The sequence below is a fragment of the Kryptolebias marmoratus genome, linkage group LG18 (genome assembly GCF_001649575.2).
Source record: "Kryptolebias marmoratus isolate JLee-2015 linkage group LG18, ASM164957v2, whole genome shotgun sequence".
Lineage (NCBI taxonomy): Eukaryota > Metazoa > Chordata > Actinopteri > Cyprinodontiformes > Rivulidae > Kryptolebias > Kryptolebias marmoratus.
This window is the reverse complement of record NC_051447.1, coordinates 5,929,544-5,951,365: the sequence shown is the minus strand read 5'-3', so window position 1 is coordinate 5,951,365 and position 21,822 is coordinate 5,929,544. Positions and strand designations below refer to the sequence as shown.

Below are 21,822 nucleotides of genomic sequence, written 5' to 3'. Positions count from 1 at the left end.
TGTAATTTCCTGTTGGCTGGAAGAGTTACTGTAGTGTTTTCCTCATCTTTAGTTTTCACTTTTTCATTCTGGATACGAAGCCCATTCTGTAACATCGTCAAGAGTGTTTATGCCGCAATGATTGGCGGCAATTTGCCATGATTGTGGACCTATATGTGTATTCAGCATAGTGTTGGTGTACATAATTGGTTGTGTAGATATTTTCAGGCACAGGCTAAAGCAAACCCATTGTTTCACACTACAGATTGCATTGTGAAGTCTGGGCCTGTACTGTGAGTCACTGGCAGACTGCGCCTCACACCAAACCTCCGAGCAAGGCTCGTTGTTAAACCTCATCGAGCCTTCAGAGCAAAACGCTTGAGCCAGACACTTTAAGATGGATTTAGTCAGGGACTGCCTTCATCCTAAAGTGAAGGTAGTCCCTTCACCCAAGGAACCCAGCTCCTTGAGTTCCCAATGAACCCAAGGAACCTCCATCGGCTAGTTGGCCCTGATTAGAGCCTGATTCAGGCAGAGGGGTGGCCTGCATCAGAAAGGCAATTTGTTGTTGGATAGATGACCGAAAAGCAAGTTATCTAGGCAACAGGTGGATGTGCCCCACATGGAAGCCTCAAGGACAGTGATAGACAAGAAGGTTGGCACCTATGACCTGGAGACAATGCCAGAAATATTGTTACTACTTACACTTCCTGTTGATAAGTAAGTTTTATTGTCATTAGCAGGGCCCCAGCTGAGGAACTCACTAAATCAGTCAGTAGTAGTGACGTAACTGGCTCACTATTTCCTTTTCTAATTTTTGCTCTTCATTTTCCACTGTCCGACTGACAATTTGTACAGCCTGTTGCTGAGCATGAGACAACTTTGTTGCTAATTTTATGGAGGAAAATGCCCACTTTAAACATGAATAACACAACACAGTAAACTAACAGACAATTTCCTGTTCAACATGATAAACGTAGGCTGCATGGGCTTTACTGAGTTGTTACGCATTCATTCATTGGATAGAACTGCATTGACTTTTCCGCTGTTTTAGTTACGCAAAATACATACTTTGAATTAACTGACAAAGTCTTCACATGTGCATTGACGGTCTTTATTATCTTGATTGGAAGCATTATTCTTTAGAAAGTTTTATTACTGTTTTCTCCAAACATCTGGTCACTGACCCGCCTATTCTTTGTTTTCCCTGACACCTCTCAAAGCTCACGCAACACTCCTGAGGAAAAAACCCTGACTTATAACCAGAAAAAAGCCTTACAGATTCTAAAGCGGGGGTGGAAAAAAGCCAGTTAGATGCAGTGGAAAATCTCTCACGTTTAGCCCCTCAGAAACCCAAATCAGTCAAACCTTTGTGTTGGTTTGACAGTGTTTGCATCTGGGACCTTGGAGAGACACCGAGCTGCTTGTGCGCACACAAACACACAGGCATGTGAATAATTAGGCGATCCTGCTCCCTCTCCCTCCCTCCCCTCCGTCAGCATATGTCAGCATATGGCTCGCTCCTCGGAGACGCTGTTGAACAGACTGATCAAGGTTTAATTTTGCCCTGGAGAAGCTGACCAGGGATGGAGGGCAGAGGGAGGAAAGGAAGCAGGAAAGGAAGCTGGAAAGTAAGTGGAGGAACAGCTGTCAGCCTGAACTCTTTCCTCCTGTTGACTGGCCTGATGATGTTGCTGCGGTTGTTGCTGTCAGGCTCCTGCTCCTTACGCCACGTGCACGCACTTGTGCACGCGATGATACATACAACCACATTGAGCCATCTGTTCCAGAGCTAATTGGTATGCATGACAATGTTTTTCCAACCCATAAAACCTAATGAAAATGAACACCCCACCCACTCTAATAGCCCTTAATACTATCACCCACTTCTTCCCCACTCCCCTGCAGCCCAGCCCCCCCACCAATACAACATTATTGTAGGTATAATTATACCAGTGGGCATTAGGAGCCACTTCTAGAGGCACTTTCTGTCTGAGACGCAGGTCCAACGATTGAACATGTCCTGCTGCTCTCAGTGGAAATCTTTCAGCCGATTCAGAGTTTAGAGTGTGAATTGCTTCATTTTATTGACTAAAGCTCTTGGAAAAGCATGGCTTCAATGTGCAAGTGATTTCCTTCCTGATACTCACGGCACACTGAACTAATCAGACATCGGGGGGGTGGGGCTGGGGACAAGCTGGGAAGGATGCTAAAAGCGAAAGAGGCAGAAACTGGATGAATTCTGTGAAAGTCCAAAGATCTGACCACAGAAACATTATTAATTAGCAAAAAATCAACAAACCCCAACCTTTTTTTGAGCTGATGAATAGAAACGGATACAAGAAAATTCTTTAATCTTTCAGCCAGTCTGTCAAAATACAACCAAGAGTGTGCCTCAAAATATGTGAGATAAAAAATGAAAATGCAAGCAATTCATTAGACTTTTGCTTTGAAACAAATTCAGATGTGACGTGTTTGTATGAACGAACCCACAGGCCTGACCTGGTTTTGTCTTCACTGACTTGAAACATTGAATTTATTTGGGGCTTTGCAGCACTGATTTGACTCTTGTTTAGATAAGGCTGGACTCACCCTGACTGACTCAAACCATGGTTTGCCATTACAGGACTAATATTTTGGTGTTTTGCTCATAATGCTGGTCAACTTATTATGGTTTTTCAATGGATGATGATGTTTTTGACAAATCAGGGCAACTGATGGCCTGTTAATGAAGCTGTTTTATTTGTTTTTTGGCCCATCAAAGTTTATTATTCTTACTCATTGCAGTCTTCCAGTTAAAAAAAGAACCCGAATAAAAAATCAAGTCCCGATGTGGACTATGAACCGATGAGCTATCTGCGACATTTAACATTGGCTCCTCGGTTGTTGAAGACAGTAGTTGACACTTGTCCATCTGAGTTTAAACTTATCTGTTTAAAACTCAAAACTTGTGCTTTGTAAGGCTGCATATGCATTAGATTACAGTGAAACTGTTAGATCAATGTAATATGGTGAACACAGCTTTAAAAGGAGCACAAAAAGAAGGAATAACAGGAAAAAATAGAAAAAGAGCTGTACACAGACCCAGCCGCCAGCTGTCTGTATCAGTGCAGTGTGTTTTTGTGGCTTATCTACACAAAAAAAGAAGTTGTACATGTGGACAAAATGGTTGTATTTTGTTTTTAAAGGGAGCCTGAGGTTAAACACACAAACGCGCTCGGTTGCAACCGCCGTGAAATGATCTACGAGGCAAATTACAGCGCGAACAAGAGCTTACAGATGTGCCCTCTCGGAGAAAAGTAACTTCTCAGGAGTGATGGGTTCTTTTTTTTTTTTTAACGCCCCCCTCCTGTCCAACACAAACACACACTCGGACAAAAAACGTTTCCTTCCCATGGCTGGCAATAAATCGGATACCTCTAGCTGTCTGTCTCCACCTTGTTCGACTTATTTGCTTTTGCTGCCAGCTTTTTCTCCGCCAACACATCAACTCCTTCTCCGCTTAGGTTGTTTAGTGCATGTGTGTGTAGGAAACACTAATAATGGTTGATCAAAGTGTCAGAGGTGTTTTCTACCTGTCTTTCCCAACACTGAACACCTTTATAGAACAGGTGCAACACATTTTTCAGATTTTACCGGCACCCTGCATGAAAATGGCAGGCTCTCTGAACACTAATAGAGGTATTATACAGGCTTTTGTAACCTTCGTGTTGCAAAGTACATAGTGGTTTGCTCACAAAAGGACAGAATTGTGCTTAAACCAGTTCAACGAACGCACTTGTATTGTTAAATCAGTGGTGTTTTGTCGCTGGCTGTTGGTTTTCTTTGTCTACCTGTTCTGACCTCCTAACACCATTTTTTAATGTCCCCCACCCTGTGGTTTTCGGCTCAGTTGTCCCCTTTAGAGGTGTCACGACCAATGTGCATGAGCAAGGGCAGAGTGGTGGGGGTGTTACATGCAGCGCGGGCACCTGAAATCACCAATTTACTGCAAAACACAAACAAAAAAAAAGCAAAAGCTATGGATGTTAGACAGGCCCAGGTGACTTATTTGCACCTGCTTTCAAAATCTGGACCGACTGAATTGAGCTGATATGATTCCACCACCACCCCACCCGCCCCCCGACCTGGCTTTTTTTCTTGTTGGATCAGCATTGTTGGCCTGTTTTGTGGAGAAGCATTAGTCAAATGGGCCATCATCCCTGTCGGCGAGTCAGATGATGACTTTTGGCAGAGTGCAGCCGCAGCGCCATGCCAAACAATCAGAGCCATTGCCATTTCGTCACATGGTCACGCACGGGCACGCCGACTCACACCACAAACAAGCTGTTTCTCATTAAGATCGCAAACACAAGAGAGCTCGAATGAGAAGAGCGGAAGGTGATGAAGAGCGAGAGGCGCAGAGTTCAAGGTTTTTTTGTCCCCCCCCCAGCTTCAGATAAGAGGGTTTGGCAACAAATCGGGCACAAATCTGACAGAGTCGAGGGTTAGCGCATCTGCAGAGCTGACGTCCCAAGAAGCGCCCACCCACCCGACTCTCGCTGCCCCGAGCTACCCTCACCCCACGGCCCGCCGACACTGTTGTTCCCAAAGCAGGGAGATAAGACGGAGAGGGTGAGGAGGTGAAGAAGAGAGGAAGTGTGCGGGAGATTAGAGGGAAATTTTCTGCTGCTGCTGCCTGGATTTGACCAATCTGCTGTCGAGGCTTTAAGATGCTCTAATTCCTTTTCCTCTCCCCGCTATAGCACACACACACACTCTCTCTCTCATGTAAAAACTCCCAGTCATGCTGATGTGAGCTAGAAAGCATAATTTGAGGGAGATAATTCTAAGAACTGCACTGTCAAAGTGGAACAGGGGGCAGAATAAGGCAAAGTTTCTGAAATATGGGCCCAAATGCAGCAAAATATAAAGGAAAAATTCTTCTACTTTTAAACTTGGGTACCGTTTTATCAAAATGTAGGGTCCAGGTCAATAATGGAGGAAAACAGATCTTTAATTTGTTCAATTTTGAATCACCAAGAAGCACCAAAATGTTTTTTATTAAGGTAATAGTGCTTTTTTTTTTTGCCATTCTACTCAAAATTCCCCATAATCCGGTGTTGTAGCTGGTTGACCAAAACGCTGGCGTCTTCAATTGAGCGTGTCTGTTTATAGAACAGCTGGTATGTGCGTGTTTCCAGCTGCAAGCGTGAGATGACAAGGCGGCGTGTAGTTTTAGCAACAGTTCAGTTTTCTCCTAGTTTATTTTTATGGACCTGAAACTTTCTCTTCAGAGCAGCGACGTTAATCAAAGCTGCACATTTATTAGTTTTTCTTCCACAGCTGGTATTCCTCTCATTTGAGACCAAATTCTTTTGCTATTCTTTTGCTGAACTTGTTAACAAACCAACATTATGAGGCCAATCTGTTAGTACTTGTAGCGAGCTCTTTGTACCACCTCAGGTTGGGGAAATAGTTTAATTTCGAACGGATTGATAAGTTAATCGCTAGCCCAATCTAAAATGAACTGCCGCCATTTCAAACCAAATCCAATCTCAAAACTTTTATTGCAGTTTGTTCAGATACTGTTTTTTTTTAAAAACCTTTCCAGTTCTCTGTTTCTCATTACATGGTTATTCACTTAGAACTCTACGGTCATTTTGAAGTGCAAACCGCAGCAACAGCAGCTAGCTGTAGCAGTTCAGGTGCACCCTGAAGCGCCTCCAGCTAGAATTTCATCATTTTTCCTACCACTTATAACAGTGTAAGGTAAAATTAATGATAACAAAAAGTATGCATCAAATTCTTTGAAATCCTTGAGATTTGGTTTGTTTTATGACGTTAGCAATCCACAGTGGTCTTCATCCCACCTGGACTACCCAGTTTGTTAATCTGGTCAAAATAAACTTTCTCCAAGCTGTTGTTGTAAAGAGGTGTCACCAACAGGTAACCTCTATACAAACCCCTACATCAAGGATCTGATCACTTAATGGATATTTTATCAAGTCCAAGTAAATACAAATAATGACAAAAAAAAATGGGAAAACTGTTTTATAATGTAAAATATACTCCAGCCCAAATGTGTCAATATGGAAAAACCGAGAATATTGTTTAAATATTTCTTATTGGTTATGGTTATTGGTCTCCCCTCCCCCCTCCAAATACACACATACACTTAAACTCTACATTTAGTTGTTTCCACTTGATTCTACAGTTTAGAAATTGCTCTTAGCTGAACAGTCTGTCACAATCTGCATAAAATTTCATTACAGTTTGTCGGCGCTGTCTAAATTTGACATGTTTTGGCGAATTATAACACGAAATGGCAGGGAAAAAAAGCACCCAGACATCCAACTCTTTACAGCATTTAGCACGTCAGTAAAAATCTCAAGTATTCTATACGTAGTTGGTGTTTAATGAACATCGGTGAAAGGAGTTAAGTAGGGTGTTTTGGGGCTCAGCTGTAGTTGAGGTGGATCACCTAATCCGAATGTCGGTGTTCCTCATCTTGTTCCTCAAACTCTTTGGGAGCACATGAAAGTCTGCAGCACAGATGTGTACGTAAAGAGGCGATGCCATGACTGACACTCAGTTTGAGTTTCTTCTTGTAGCGTAAATAACTCGCACAGATGTGATGCGAACAGGGCACAGAGAGTTGGATATAAAATATATAAAACTTTCTTTAAAAAGGGGCTCTTTCATCAGTGACATAAGGTCTGCACAAAAAAAACTTCAGCTTAAACAGGGATGCAGACAAGTTGCACAAATACCAGTTTATAACGCAACTGTTGAGTGTTTCTTTTGGATTATCAGCCCTGAGATGACTTCTTTTGTATATTGGTGCTATATAAATAAAATGAATTAAGGCTGAAATTCTCCTGTGTTCCATTCACAGGTTCTTTATTCAGGAGGTTATTAGTTTGTTTTAATGTATGTGACTGAAAAGCACTTTAAGCCAAAGGAAGATGGGTTGAGGATGGCACTTAATTGGGTTTATTGAGGACGAGTGAAAGCCAATCAACAGAGTTAAGGAGAGGTGTCTTTCACAGTACTCAATCAAGCAAAAGTAAAGATTAAACTACAAATTTGCCGTATTTATTTTTATCACTTAAGCAAATTTAAATCAATTTCACACCTGCCTATTCATCAAAATGATTTTCAAGCTGTTAACAGCTTCTAATGTAGTAACTTTTCAAACACTTTTTTGTTGTTGTTGGTTTTACATATGCTACTCATAAGATTGACATCAAGTAATAATTGATCTGTTGTCAAAAAAATAATAAATTATCTTCTGAAGTGTGATTTTGGGGAAAACCTATAAACATCTAATATCTTTCCTATCATGGATAGTTCTTAAAACAACCTGATATTGGAGAAACAGTTTAATTTTGACTGGATTGACGAGCTAACGGCTAGTTCAGACAGGTTTAAAAAACAAAATTGAACAATCTTAAAAAATGATTAGTGGTTCATACAAAAAGTTAAACGTATACACGACCGTCAGTTATTTTTAGCAGACATTTGTGCTCGCAAATACCCATAAGATTCTATGCAAATCATTTAATCCAAAACTGACAGCAATGGGAAGGTTTATAAAACCACATTTGCATAAACCACTCTGGAATTTTCGAGATCGGGATTTTAAGAACTTCCACCGTTAACTCATCAGGTCAGAATTAAACTGTATCTCGCCAAACTGAGGCTGCTCTACAACAAGTAATATGCTATTTGTTCATAATCTCTCTGCAGAACCCCACTTCAGAGCATCTGAACTATCACTGTGACAGACAAGTGAGTGAGCAGAGATTAAATATTGGATCTAAAATTAGTTATCTAAATAAATGTTTGCATTGGGCTCATGAAAGGATTTTTTTTTTCTGAGTGGAACTGAAGGTTCAGACTCAGTAGCTTTCTTGCATTGGAACAAAATGATGGATATAAACAGTACAGCATTTTCATGATATAATTGCAGTTCTTAACAGCTGGAAGGGCTGGATTTACACGGTATCTTATCGCCCGCGTTAATTCTTAGAAAACAACGTTCTGCAGAAAATATAAGACTGAGGAAACGAGCAAAATGACACGGATTTCACTCTGTGTGTAAGAGCTTCTGTGTGTGTGTGTGTGTGTGTGTGTGTGCGCGTCTCCTCTCATTAGCGGGCGGCGGCATGCGGGAGCTCGTTAGCTCAGAGCTAGCTGAGCGTCAGGGCGCCGGTGCAGCTTCATTAAGCAACTGTGACATTTATCTGATCGTTTCCCTCCGACGCATGTTCTGCCTTATCTCCATGGCAACCACAAATGCATGCACACACACACACACACACATACATATATATATATATATATATATATATATATATATATATATATATATGTGTGTGTATGTGTATACACCCACCCACACTGAGGCAATCGTATAGTCTCACATAGACCCGGGCCTTTCAGCCAGTCACAGTTATTCACAGATACCAGCTCCATCAAAGCTGCCCCGCTGCCACCCTGCAGCAGAGAAATGTTGATAATGAATATATGAAATGTTCTGTATACAGTCTGCCAGAACTGTACCTAATGTGGGTGGAAAACTGTTTATTGTGAAGTTTAAGTGATTCACAGGCAATATCGCACTCCCTCGTTTGGCTCGCATGTAGCTCCTGGGAGCCAGTTTACCTCACTGCAAGTCAGTAACAAAACAGCTTAAAGTGTTCCAAATAATTCAGTCACTACTGACTGACGCTTGCTTAGTTTGAGTGACTAATCCGCTTCGTGCCGTCGGTGACAGCATCGGCTACGGACGGGATTCCTCTTGAGTTGTTCGAGCTGCGATAAAAATTGCTAATCTCGTTTGCAGTTTGATACAGCGGCAGAAAACTTTCAGGCCTAAAGAATGATTTCTGGATGTGTTTTTGAATGTCTGCTGATGCGTTCAATCCACACGTGTGTGTGTTGTGTGACTGGCTGGAGGTGTAAATTTGCCTTTTCAGGACTGTTTTCATGCATTCACTTTGGTTTAGTCTGTATTTTATTGATATGAAGGGTGTGTTTAAATGCCCTAAAGGTTTCAACATGGTTTCTGTGTTTGTGTTCAAAGACTTTACCAACATGCATATGCTCATATTTGTAGTACTTTTAAATCAGCTGTAGCAAAATGCTCCTTTCATGGATCAACAGTTTCACGCTTCTGTCTAATGCAGTGTTTTCATTGGGTTCCTCAAATTCCAAACGTTACAAATTTGCCACCATTTTGAAGGTATTCAGTGAAAACCAAAGCACTGTTCAGTCCTTTTGCAAACTGCAGATATGGTTACAATGTTGATGGAAAAATTTCAGATAATCATATCAAACCTACCAAAATGTACCAATATAGCTTAGAAAATAGAGGTTAGAAATCTTCTCTTTGAGATTACATATCCAGATATTGGAACTGTTTCAAGTCCCTACCCCTTCGATCAATGGTTACAAATTCTGGTCCTAGAGGAACACTATCCTGCATGTTTTCATTGTTTCCCTGCTCTTCCACAGCTCTTCAAGTTCTGCAGAAGCCTGTTAATCACTCACTCATTCAAATCAGGTGTGTCAAAGCAGGGAAACAACTAAAACATGCAGGATGGTGTTCCTCGAGGACCAGGGTTGGGAACCACTATCTTAGATGTTCTGAAGTCTTGTAAAAGGCTTGGAAGCCTTCAACCACATGTTCTTGATGGGTCAGGGACATTCAGGCCAAGGTAATCGGAGACAAACATGTTGTGAAATCAAAGGTGAGTCGACGGCAGCTTTAGGAGTATATTTAGTCATGTATGGATGCATTGTCCTGCCGAGCTTCTTTGAATAGCTGTACATTTCTCAGTTAACATGTAAGAAAATTCTTAAATTGTTGGTCTTCTTTATGAAGCTATGCTGTTGTAGCTACTATATGTGAGTTATTAATCAAAATGTTCTATGACTAAAGTGGTTTTGGCATCCAAAGTTTTGGTGATCTTGCTAACTCTCATCACTCTTATCAAGAACTACAATAGGTTATCGACTTCTGATTTGATGACCAAACATGAAAACAGTGTATAAATAGCGATACTATGTCCTTTTGACAACTGTCTGTTCAAAAGGAAAAAAGTTTTTTTTTTTTTTTTTTTTTCTGGGAATTTGATGCAATTTTCATTCCTTAATTACATCTAGATGATGAACTGTACAAATGTGGATATTGGTGATTCATCTCCTGCAGTTTTTTTTTGTTTTGTTTCTCTTTCTTGTGCTCGTGCTCATATGGTCATCTTTGTCTTTGGCGCCACCTTTTGACTGGGAGTTTCATCATCATCCAAAGTCTGCAAAGTGGCAGAATCTTGTGCTGTTTACAGTTAACCTCAGAAGGACTTACAGTAGAAAACGCTCACAGACAAATGCAGCTGACAGAATTTGCATTACACAGGTTTTGTGTTTGAATCCAAGCATTGTTGAAAATACATAGAAATTCATGTAGAAACAGTTAAAGAGCTCTTTAAGTTAGTTACACCTGTGTGGATATGTGGCTGTCCAAATGTTCCTGTCTGTGTGTGTTTGATAGCATTTCAGTGAATGTGTTTAGGTGTGTGTGCAGCTGACCTTGGTCACTGCGCTTCCTGAGGGGGGGAACTGATGTTTCTTATTCTGCTTGTCAACAAGATTAGGTTCCCTGTGGAACCGTTACACACCCCGCAAACATCCTGCCAATGAGAGGAATCGTGTGGCAGCTCAGCCACCAAAGTATGTGTGTCTGTCTGTCTGTGTGCGGGTGTGTGTGTGTGACTCAGTTGCAGGGTTAAGGGAGTCGGAGAGGATGTGGGCTTTAGAGCAGAAACAGAAGGAAGAAGCAGCAGGGGGATCAGCGCAGCCAGCCTGAACTGCAGCCTGTGTGTGTGAATGTATGTGTGATATGTGTAAAATGCACATGTGCCTGGTTTCTGAGGGATCTCACGCTGAGCTCTGAGCTGTGCTTACTCCTCGACCCGGCTCATCTGCGCACTTTTTACCTGCTTGGCTCCTTCCTGCTGTCGGATGTTGCACATTTCTGTCTTACTGCCTTTTGGAGTCCAGCTGTGAACAAGGCCAACAGAGGGGATCGCAGGCCTCAATGTAGTCTGTGTAGCTTCAGTTTGTTCATCTGCAGAGATGGAGACCTGTTTATGGTATCCTGCCTTCAGATCTACTGCTAAACAATACAGCTGTTTTCTATAATTAGGTTATTGCGTGAATAAAGCAGTGGACATTTTAAGGATATCCTCTTAAATGTGATTTATTAATTTTTCAAGTGAACTCCATTGGAAAGGTTATGTTCAAAAGATCTGAACTATCTCTTTGAAGACTTGAAGTTAATCAGTTTGCCTGTTGTCATCTAATCCTGATCTTTACTTTTGGTATTTGACACAAACATTTAAGATTTACTATATTGCCAAAGGTATTCACTCAGTCATCCAAATCATTCAATTCAGGTGTTTTAATCACTTCCATGGCCACAGGTGTATAAAATCAAGTACCTAGGCATGGTCCGTGATAGGATTCCAGCTGTGCAGTAAGTGCAGTCGTGAAATTTCCTCGCTGCTAAATATTCCACAGTCAGCTGTTAGTGGTATTATAACAAATTGGAAGCCATTGGAAATGACAGCAACTCGGCCATGAAGTGGTAGGCCACTTAAAATCAAAGAGTGGGCTTCGTGGATGCTGAGGTACATTGTGCACAGAGGTCACCAACATTCTGCTGAGTCAGTAGCTACAGACCTCCAGACTTCATGTGGCCTTCAGATTAGCTCAAGAACAGCATGGAGAGCTTCATGGAATGGGTTTCCATGTCTCATTAGCTGCATCCAAGCCTTCCATCACCAAGTGCAATGCAAAGTGTTGGATGCAGTGGTGTAAAGCACGCCACCACTGGACTCCAGAGCGTTATTTGTTCTCTGGAGTGACAAATAACGCTTCTCTGTCTGGCAATCTGGGTTTGATGGTTGTCAGGAGAACAGTACTTGTCTGACTGCACTGTGCCAAGTGTAAAGTTTTTCAGAAGTTTGCCTTGGCTGCTTAGTTCCAATGAAAGGAACCCTTAACGCTTCACCATATCGAGAAATGTTGAACAATTTCATGTTCCCAATTCTGTGGGAACAGTTTGGGGATGGCCCCTTCCTGTTCTAACATGACTGAGCACAAGGGCACAAAGCAAGGTCCATAAAGACATGGATGAGCGAGTTTGGTGTGGAAGAACTTGACTGGCATGCACAGAGTCCTGACCTCAACCTGATAAAACACCTTTGGGATAAATTAATGCAGAGACTGTTTGCTGCAAATGGTGGGCCAACATCATATTAAACCCTATGAATTAAGAATGGGATGTCACTCAAGTTCAAATGTTTATGAAGAGAGACGAGCGAAAACTTTTGGTAATATACTGTATATGTAGGTATGCTTTGTTTGCTTGTTTTTTGTTTTTGTTTTTTATCAGAAACTGCCTTTGAAAAAACAACTTGAAGCTTGTAACATGATGGGAGGAAATATCAGCATTGGCCAGTAATTATTTCAGAATAGGTAAATGGAAACTGAAAGCAGACACATTTACACAGCAGGTAACCTTGTCAGTGTAAAAGCTGAACAGTGTTTTTGATTACCTGCAGACATTTATTCACCTGATACTTTTTTTTTATTCCAGAAAGTGCACTATTGGCAGAATAGAATGGATCTCCTTATGCAAACGGAGACAAGCTAAACACAATAGTCTTCAATCCATGCTTGTTTAGTTTCAAAAGACTTACTCCAAATTTCTTAACAGAAGGTTGTCATGTAGCTAATTTACCCATTACCAATGTGCATCTGATTAAACCTTTCTGCTTGCAGGAAAAAATTACAAGTTTATGAATAAGTCAAATCTCATTATGTTTAACCAGTAAGTCTAGACACATTTGTTTTGTATTTAAACTCTGTTCTCTTTCCCTGAATAGCCGCTCCTCTCAGTGTGCCTTCTGTAAAAATAACAGCACTGGCAATGGAGGAATTTTCGAGTCAGGTGGATGAATGATACATGGTTTGTGAAGAAGCTGCTCCAGCACAGAACTCGAGGTCTGTTCATCTATTAGCTATAGCCTCTTGATACCATGCAGACACCTACCCAGGACACGAGGAGATTCGTAGAGTCCATTTCAGGCTAATGCAGGGAAGCAGACATTCTGACATTCTGACAGTTTAAGATCACCAATCCCAGCATATGTTTGTGGGTTGTTGGAGAAAACTGGAGCACTGTGAGGAGGCCCACCTCTGCATGTCCTTGAATCAATAGTTCTAACTAAAGCATGACCCATAACTCCTTACAAGCTCGTAAAATGTTCTAACTTTAGATGTTTTGTAAACTCACCTCAAAACATGACTTTATATTCTATATTTTGTACTTTGGACTAATTTCTTTATATTTCCTTTAGCTTTGATACAATCTTCGAATCATAGATTTATTTTTTTTACATTTTCCCACCCTTTTATGAAAATAAACCACTTTAACTTTCAAAGCGCTTTTTTTTTTTGGTTGTTATTTTTAACAGAAGTGAGCTTTTAAAAGGATTGTTAGGAAATTGTGAAGTGGGGTTTGGTGGAGTAGTTATGATGATTTTCTGTTTGGAGAAAGAAATTCTCACCGTGGAGTCAAGCTAATCCTGTTCTGAACTTCTAGTATTTGGCACAAAACATTTAAGATTCACTATATTGCCAAAGGTATTTACTCACCCATCCATATCATTTAAGTCAGGTGTTCCAATCACTTCCATGGCTGCAGGTGTATAAAATCAAGCACCTAGGCAAGCTAACAGCTAGTTAGAGTGGAACCGGTTCCAGAGAGCATTTCATCCATCTGAAACGAAAAGGTTTAATAGCTATAGGATCTGTTGTAAACCTTTACATTGTCACTTTTGCATCAGATGGTAATTTACATAGAAAGTAAGTGTTTTACGCTGAAGACTGGCTGTAATGGGACACAATCATAGACTATTGCAACACGTTCCTTGTGAAAGACGGTTTTGAAAAAGAATCGCTGATGTAGAAGTAGTAGAATTTTTAAAAAAACAAACAAAAAAAAACCATAATATAGAGTTGGCGTCAAGTGATGTGAAATTTTTAAGATTTGAGTTGTTTTACATGACTGAAATCTACTTTGGAATAGGCCCCAGTTTGACCAGTTGTTACCTTAACTCATCCATTCAACAAATCAACCGACAAAGAATTAATTCCTTTTTTTCTCCTTATCAGTGGTTAATTGGCAGAGATAACTGGTCCAAGAGGGGAAACCCTGACATCCTTCTTTCCAATATAATCCCTTTGGCGAATCCTTGGTATGCCTTGGGATCCCCTCCGAATGGGAAGTGCTCAAAATGCCTCCAAAGATGTGTTTAGGAAGCATCCTAATCAGATGCCTAGACTTTTTTTTATGTATGAGGAGCTTTGTATGAGCTCTCCAACTCCCCCCAGATGAGGCACCTACTCACCCAATCTCTAAGGCTGAAGCCAGCAACTCTATGAAGGAAGCTAAGTTAAACTGTTTGTATTTAGGATCTTATTCTTTTCTTCATAATTTCATAATCATAAGTAAGGGTTGGACCATAGATGGCTACCTCCAAGTAAAGACCATGGTTCTGAGCTGGAAAAAGATTGAATGCTCTTTCTCAGTCTTTGCTTCAAGCAAAGGAGTTCAAAAATCTTCCGATTTCCTTCATGAGAGGAGTCCCTAATTTTCTAAACTGGGATTGCTCTGACTAATGACAGCCACTCAACTAAACCCCATTTTAATGACTCCAAACTGTCTCTTTAAGAAACTGTAAATAAAAAAAATAACTATCTGAAGGTTTTATGGTCAATATGTGCAGCTTTAGTTTGAACAAGCTTCCTGTCTAATCTAAGTGTCAGATGTGGCAATAACAGCTCTCAGCAGCTGCTTCAAAGACCTATCTAGATACTTTTCTTTGCAGTGTGCCTGAGCACATATACGTGCCGGCAGTGTGAGTGTAGATCAGCTCTCAGTCATGGCCTCAATGCTGCAGGGAGACTGGAGGGATGGAAGCAATACTTAAGCCATTAAGGCAAACAATTGGCTCAAATTGAGAGGGAGAGATAGAAAAAAGGGGGAGAAAGAGGGAGGGAGATGGAGAGGCTATGGCAGGAGTGGATCCACTCAACGACTTAATCCGAGCCCGAGGACACTCTCCTGCTGAGCTTCACACATTTCTACAAACATGTTCACGCACACACTGAATCTCAGTGTGCCTCCAATAACACCTTGTCAGTCTTGGCCACAGGGGCGTTCATTCCTCCGTAGTCTGAAGAGTCACCTACTCCCAACCATCTCGGGTAACGATAGAGCATGCAATCTACACAAGTCGAGCTCTGTGAGCATTTGTATGCCTTATGGCTCCCAGTGTGAAGCTATTCATTGTCTTAGCAGGCAGGGTGAATGGCGGGCAGTGTCCCGGACAAGGAAGGCGCTCCTCTGACTCTGGCTATTGTATTGTCTACCCCCGTGAACTCGCTCAGTCTCCACAAGCCTCACACAAATGGCAAACAATAAGGGGTTTTGTCCCTTTTCCACACAAATATCAGCTGGGTGAACGTGTCAGAGGGCGAAGGAATGATGTGCAGCAGTCTGAACCCAGCAACCGCTGTAGCCTGTCCAGTTTAGTGGTCTTTGTTGTTTAGGTGTCTAGTCATCATCCTGTAATAGGGGAAGCAACAATTCGTCGACACCGCTGCCCTTCCATCCCTGCCTCCCTTCTTTCCTTTCCTCCCCATCAGCTACCACCCTTTGGACTCCCTCAGCACCAAGGCCCGAGCGATTTATCGAACAGCTTAGCAAGGAGCTGTTATTGCCCCGAGGACTGTTAGCACGGGTTTGGCTCGTTGACTCCTTCCTCAGTTCTGGCGTTTTTATTTGACATGTCCTTTAAAGAATTGGGCGTTTCTGCCGAGCGCCTTGGCTCCTTCTGCAAAAGATGGATGGCTCGCGTTCAAAGGTCTGGATGTTTTTCCTTGCCTCCCAGTCTTTCTCTACATCTGTCTCTGCACCCACCCTTCACTGCTTTCTTTCTTTACTCTTATTCTTTTTCTCTTGCTGGGCTTTATAATGTGGCATTAGTGCTGTCAGCTAACCAAGCCTGGGATTTGTCTTTGTTTTTGCCTCTTAAGATAATGCAATTTTTCCCTAATGCTGAGAATGGCAAAAGGAAAGGTAGAGCAATAAAGCAGCATTTACTTTTGTTTCATGAAAATGTTTCTTTGCTATACTAAATAGACCACAGGCTTTGATGGCAGAGGTGTGCGTGTGTTTGCAGCTGTTTGATTCTGCTTAAAACATAGTCACATTTTGCCTTGCTTGTGTCCATCAGGCCTCACTGCTGAAATCCTTTATTCGTCTTTACTCATCCAAAAAAGGAGACCGTCGAGTTAGCATTCCAAACACACGGTCCAACAAGTGTGTTTTGTGAAGATAAGTGTTGTTGCTTCTCTGCAGAAAAGGGCGAGAGCACTTCACCTCCATTTTATATGCGTTCCAGATGTTGAAATATAACCAGACTGATCGGCGTGTAAGCATCTGTGTCCTGTTAGATGGAGGTTTACTGTACTGGTTCTGCAACCTAATCCCTCGCACACACACACACAAAAAAAAACGCCACATTAACATGCGGCATGCAGCTTATCCAGCATCCTTTCATGAACACAAACATTTACTCGTGCAGCGCGATGGCCGGCAGCTGCACATACATTCAAAACGCATCTCCACTTCTCACTACAGTCTATAGCTTGTGAGAAGGGGGGCAGAAGGGGAGCTAAAGGAAAAAGTAGATAGATTTTGTGTTTCACCTTTGTTGCTGTACTGTTTAAAAAAAAAAAGGAATAAAATCCAAGTGCAGCTCAGGTACTTCAGTGTGGAGTTACTGACGCTCTGAAGATCCATCGCCACATCTCTGCTATCAAAAATCCACATTAAGCATCAGAGTGAAATGTCAGTTTGCTGATGTGTCAGGTCAGTGTATATATATAAATCGCTAGCTTTGGGGATATCAGCCTGTAAAAGGGGAATTGAAAGCTGTATCGCCTGGCAGTAAGAAGCTGCTAGGAATTTTATTAGTGTGGCTCTCTGAGTTTCAATGTCCCTGTTACAGTGTGAAGGATGTTTTAGAGGCTTTTACACCTGCGTTATGACTGGAAAATTTCAGTGTAGTGCTAGTTTTGTGGTCCTAATTTGAAATATTTGTCATTTTCTCATATTTCAACGAATAAATGATCTCTGTCCACATTTCACTCTTGTGGTTGTTGAATGTTCCAATTAGTTCAAAGAGACCTGAAAGTGTTCTTTTATGGACTCAGAGAATCTTCGCGTTAAAGGATTTTTTTTTTTTTCGTCTTCTTCCTCTTCTTTTCTCTTTTTAGCCACTGTAGGGGTTTGGACATTCTTCACGTTTTACAGCTGTCTCAGGTCTAACACTATACAATTATTTAAAATTACTGTAAGGTTCAAGCTAGTAATTGATATAATTTTTTCAGCATGACCTGGTATGTTTGAATATATCTGCTGAAATAATGTCAGCTGACACTGATAGTTATTGAAAAGATCCATTAGCTGGGGTGACTGAAGTGAAAGACCAAAACCAAATCTGCCTAGCAACAAGGCTACATCTGATATTACTGTCTGTCTCTTTTGTTTGGTTTTACCATGTGCATATTAAAAAAAATGTTAATGTCACTACATTTACTCTAAGTACTATTATGGAAAAAAAAAAAAAAAAGTCTTGAAATAAAAGTCCAAATACACCATTGAAAGTGCTTTCAAACTACTGAATATAGAACTGCTCCGATAGGGTGTTCTTCTCAGAATAGGAGTTTTTTGTGCTCTGTAGGGAACCTATAAGTGAAGCATAAGGTCATAAATGTATGGTGAATAATTGTGCAAGATGTATAATCTTCAAGCACCTCATTTCTTTAAAACAGTTTATACTACATACGGCTTCTTAAGCCAACAAAAGTTTTAAACAAAACTTTTTTAAAAAATCAGATTTTTGAGTCGTTGATGAAAGATAGGAAATTTTTTTGACACATTACCTCACAGCTTTAGACAGTCCAAGGAAAGTAACATCCCCAAAGCCAATGATTTGTATTAGGATCATAGTTGGACCGGTATTGATGTTCATTCTTTTAAAAGAATGGCTTTAGATGTTGACAGTCGTAATGAAAACTTTCTTTTGACATTTGGAAGTTTTTGTTTCAAAGGATCAGCGAAATAAGAACCATTTTCAACCCGTTAACTCTTACCTGGACCCAAAAACAGGTGGTGAACAGTGTTGTGCAACGGTATGCTTGAGCCTATCACTAACAGTGATAGGGGCAGAGTAGGGGTACGCCTAGACAGGTTGCCAGTTCCTTACAGCTCTGATCATGATGTTCCTAATTCTTATTGGTTATATACCACAGGTTATTATGCCAACAAGAGGGGTGTTTTTTTTTTACATTGCCAGCAAGTTTCCATAGACACTATTTTGGGGAGATACCTGGTTCCTATAACACTCAGAGATGCCTCAGAACTGTTTTGATCTAATTAACAAAAAAAAAAAACAGCTGAACTTTCTAGCAAATATCAAATAACTGGACGAGGATTTTTGGAGTTATTGCTGCCATTTGGTGTTAACATGCTTTAACACGGTGTTCTTCTGCTTATCCAACAGTAACGGCACAGCCGGTAAGATGAACGGGGCGCTGGAGCATTCGGACCAGCCAGACCCGGACGCCATCAAGATGTTCGTGGGCCAGATCCCTCGCTCTTGGTCAGAGAAGGAGCTAAAGGAGCTGTTTGAGCCGTACGGCGCTGTCTACCAGATCAACATCCTCCGAGACCGCAGCCAGAACCCTCCACAGAGCAAAGGTGCCAACACAAGTCTTTTTTTTATTCTCCTGCCTCTCTGTTCTTCCTTTCTTTACATTTACTTTTCTTAAATATGCTTCAACATAGAATCCATTTGTATTAATTCAGTTTCACGTGCTGAAAAACAAATTTCCGCTTTACTCTTGCAAGGATGCATGGAGGCTGTTGTTTAGAGGCCAAGTCCCTGCTAGGTAACGGCTGAACAAATGATACATGTGCAAAATTACACAAGCAAGTACCCATTTTGTGCCCCATTTGAAGACAACAACTTGCCCTGCCAGACTTACACAGTCAATTGTACAAAAACTGCATCATTTGCAGCCATTTTCCCCATCCATTCCCTTTCTTTTTTCTTCCCTTTTGATGAATTCGTCAAGTGTGAGAGCAAACAATGGAGACAGCAGCAACAAATGGGCAGACAATAGCATTGCCATATTAACAGGCATCAACCGGAGTGGGTGCTGATGACACTTGTGATGAGACATGGTGAGTGGGAGGAAAGTAAAGAGAGAATGGCAGGAGGGGAGGCGTGATGCTTCAGTCCAGCTGAGAAGCACATTTCAGGTTTCAAAGTAAAACAAAGGAATTATGAATATTTGGGCAAATATTTGCCCTGTTAAGCCGTTAAACACTCCTGGAATTAAATCAACCAGTTGTGATTTCTAAGCAGGTTTATATTTATGACATTTTAATGGAGCAGAGAAGCGTCATTAATGTTAGAAACTTCTTAATGATAACATATATTTTACCAAAAAAAGGACTGCTGGAAGTACAATTATCTAATTCAGGAAGTCTGGTGGCATTATTATCGCCCACCTTTCATGGTTAAGGGCGATCATGTAATTGCCTCTATGTATGTGTGCGCAAAATTAGCTTGAACCACGTGAAACTTTCAGGAAGTGCTCCCTGGATGTAGATGTTTAGCTTACATTTCTGCACCGTCACCTTAATCAGCCTCTTATTTATTTATTTTTTATTTGTCATCTCTGGATTTCCTCTGATTGTAGGTCATATGAGCTCATTAAAGCCTGGAAACAGACTTCTTCTAAGGATCAGATCAAGTCATTCGTGCCTCCAAACAGAAGACCTGTCATGCGCTTTCTGTTCGTGTGTCTTTAGCCTCTAGTTGACGACTCCTCTCCTCATGAGTGTCCTCCTTCTTTCTCCTCTGCTGTCTCTGAGGGGTCATGAGGGAGCTACTCACCTTCCCCCACTAAAAAAACAGGGGAAAAAACCCTCTCTGTCCATCAGCTTCCCTCAAATCTCCTGCTCCATCTTCACTACCCTTGAAATGAGTTGTTTTCATGGCTGATGAGTCAAGAGCATCATTCATCGTTTGGATAAAAGGAACACGGCCACCTATCATGCCTTTCATTTTTCTGCTCCAAATGACAGTCCTTCTCCGTATGCCTTGTCTTTATTTTTTTTTCTTCTTTTTATTTTGTCCTTTACGTGCCATTTCTTCCTCTGTGCTGTGAGGCTGAGTGTATTGAGAGGAAATGTAGCATTTGATTGGGCTCTTACAGGCCGTGTTGTGCGCCGGCTTTGAGCATCGTCATTGTTTTTCCTCATAGTTAGGTAAGCTGTCCGCACCCTCTCCACGCAGCGGCCCCCTCGCCGGCGCCGGCGCTGAATTTTCACCGGCCTCGGGGAAACTGTAGCCTCTCCCGCCTCGACGTGTTTGTTTTAAATTAGCCTCCACGTTGTTTGAAAAACATCTCAGCCGTTCGGGGAGAAAATGAGCCAACTCGGGTGCCCTCGTGCCGACCCAGAGACGCTTTTGTCTTTTTTCATGAAGTAGCAATTTGGACTCGAACAAGCTCGTTAGTCGCACAGAGACTAAGAAGAAGTTTGAACGGCTGCAGCTGTAAAAAAAAAAAAAGGAAAAAAAAAAACATTCGCAACTTGTTTCCTTCTCTGTTTTGTTTGCATCCTCATTAGTTGCCTTTTCAGTAAATCCAAAAAAAGAAGCACACCAATAACAAAAAAGATAAAAAGAGCATAACACGATAAGCATTAATTGACTGCAGAAATTCAGAAAGTACAAGATAAATTCGACATTAGTTTCTCAGAGAGGATTTATGAGCCTAAACACAAAAACAAGATAAATCCTGTTTGAGCTCTGATAAGTTAGTCTGCTGTGCGTAATCTGAAGATGTAGGAGCTTTTTTAAAAAACAGAAGTTAATTTGACTAAAAATATACCTAATAAGTCAAAGCTGTGGTGAAAATCCAAACTTTAAAGATGCTTTTTGTTTTAACTGCTCTTTTATGAATGAAGTGTCAATATAATGCCTTTAAACAGTGTTCAAAATCAAGTTTTTGTCTTTAAGATCTTTGTAGCCACCAATGTATTTTATATATGCACCTGCAGGTAACTTTATCCTCTTGTAATGCTGTAAGGTAACTATTCAAGAAAGAAAAATGCCCCCCCCAAAAAAACTTTTATTTTTAGGTTTGATTTGTTTGTTTGTTTTTTCTTTTTTTTTTTTTTTTTTAGTCCAGTCCATGAAATTATGATGCAGAGGGAAACATAATGACTAGGATCACTAAAGCCGTTTTTCCATTGTCCCGTCTTAGTACGACTTATTCGGCTTTCCTCGGTTCTACGCGGTCTAGGTGATGTTCCGTACATCTGATTACTGCCTCGATGTGAGCAGGTCGTCGTAGCACAGTTGCCCTAAACTTACCATCAACAGGTAAATAAGTGGAATAAAGTCACAAAACGCTCATCATTCTCTACTTCCGTTTCCTAAAATGCCATGGTCAAGGCCACCCTCCCTCTGCCGATCAGAGCTCATAAATCAAATCCACTTGGTCTGACCCCATCTGAGTTCCATAATCAGCCAACAAGCACTGGAATGTCTGCACCTCCTCATGGTACCACAGTGTTGGTTTACACAGTACAATTTTAATGGATTTTTATATATATATATATATATATATATATATATATATATA

The 21,822-nt window shown here is 41.1% G+C and overlaps 1 protein-coding gene across 6 annotated transcripts in view; it reads left to right on the top strand.

Annotated features, from left to right (window-relative positions):
• Positions 1 to 21,822, top strand: part of celf2 (cugbp, Elav-like family member 2) — a 247,913-nt gene that overhangs the window by 129,104 nt on the left and 96,987 nt on the right. For all 6 annotated transcript variants that reach the window (XM_037981133.1, XM_037981132.1, XM_037981131.1 and 3 more), the window contains one exon: positions 18,666 to 18,862. In XM_037981133.1, the coding sequence (XP_037837061.1) occupies positions 18,666 to 18,862 (197 nt within the window). The remainder of the gene's footprint in view (positions 1 to 18,665; positions 18,863 to 21,822) is intronic.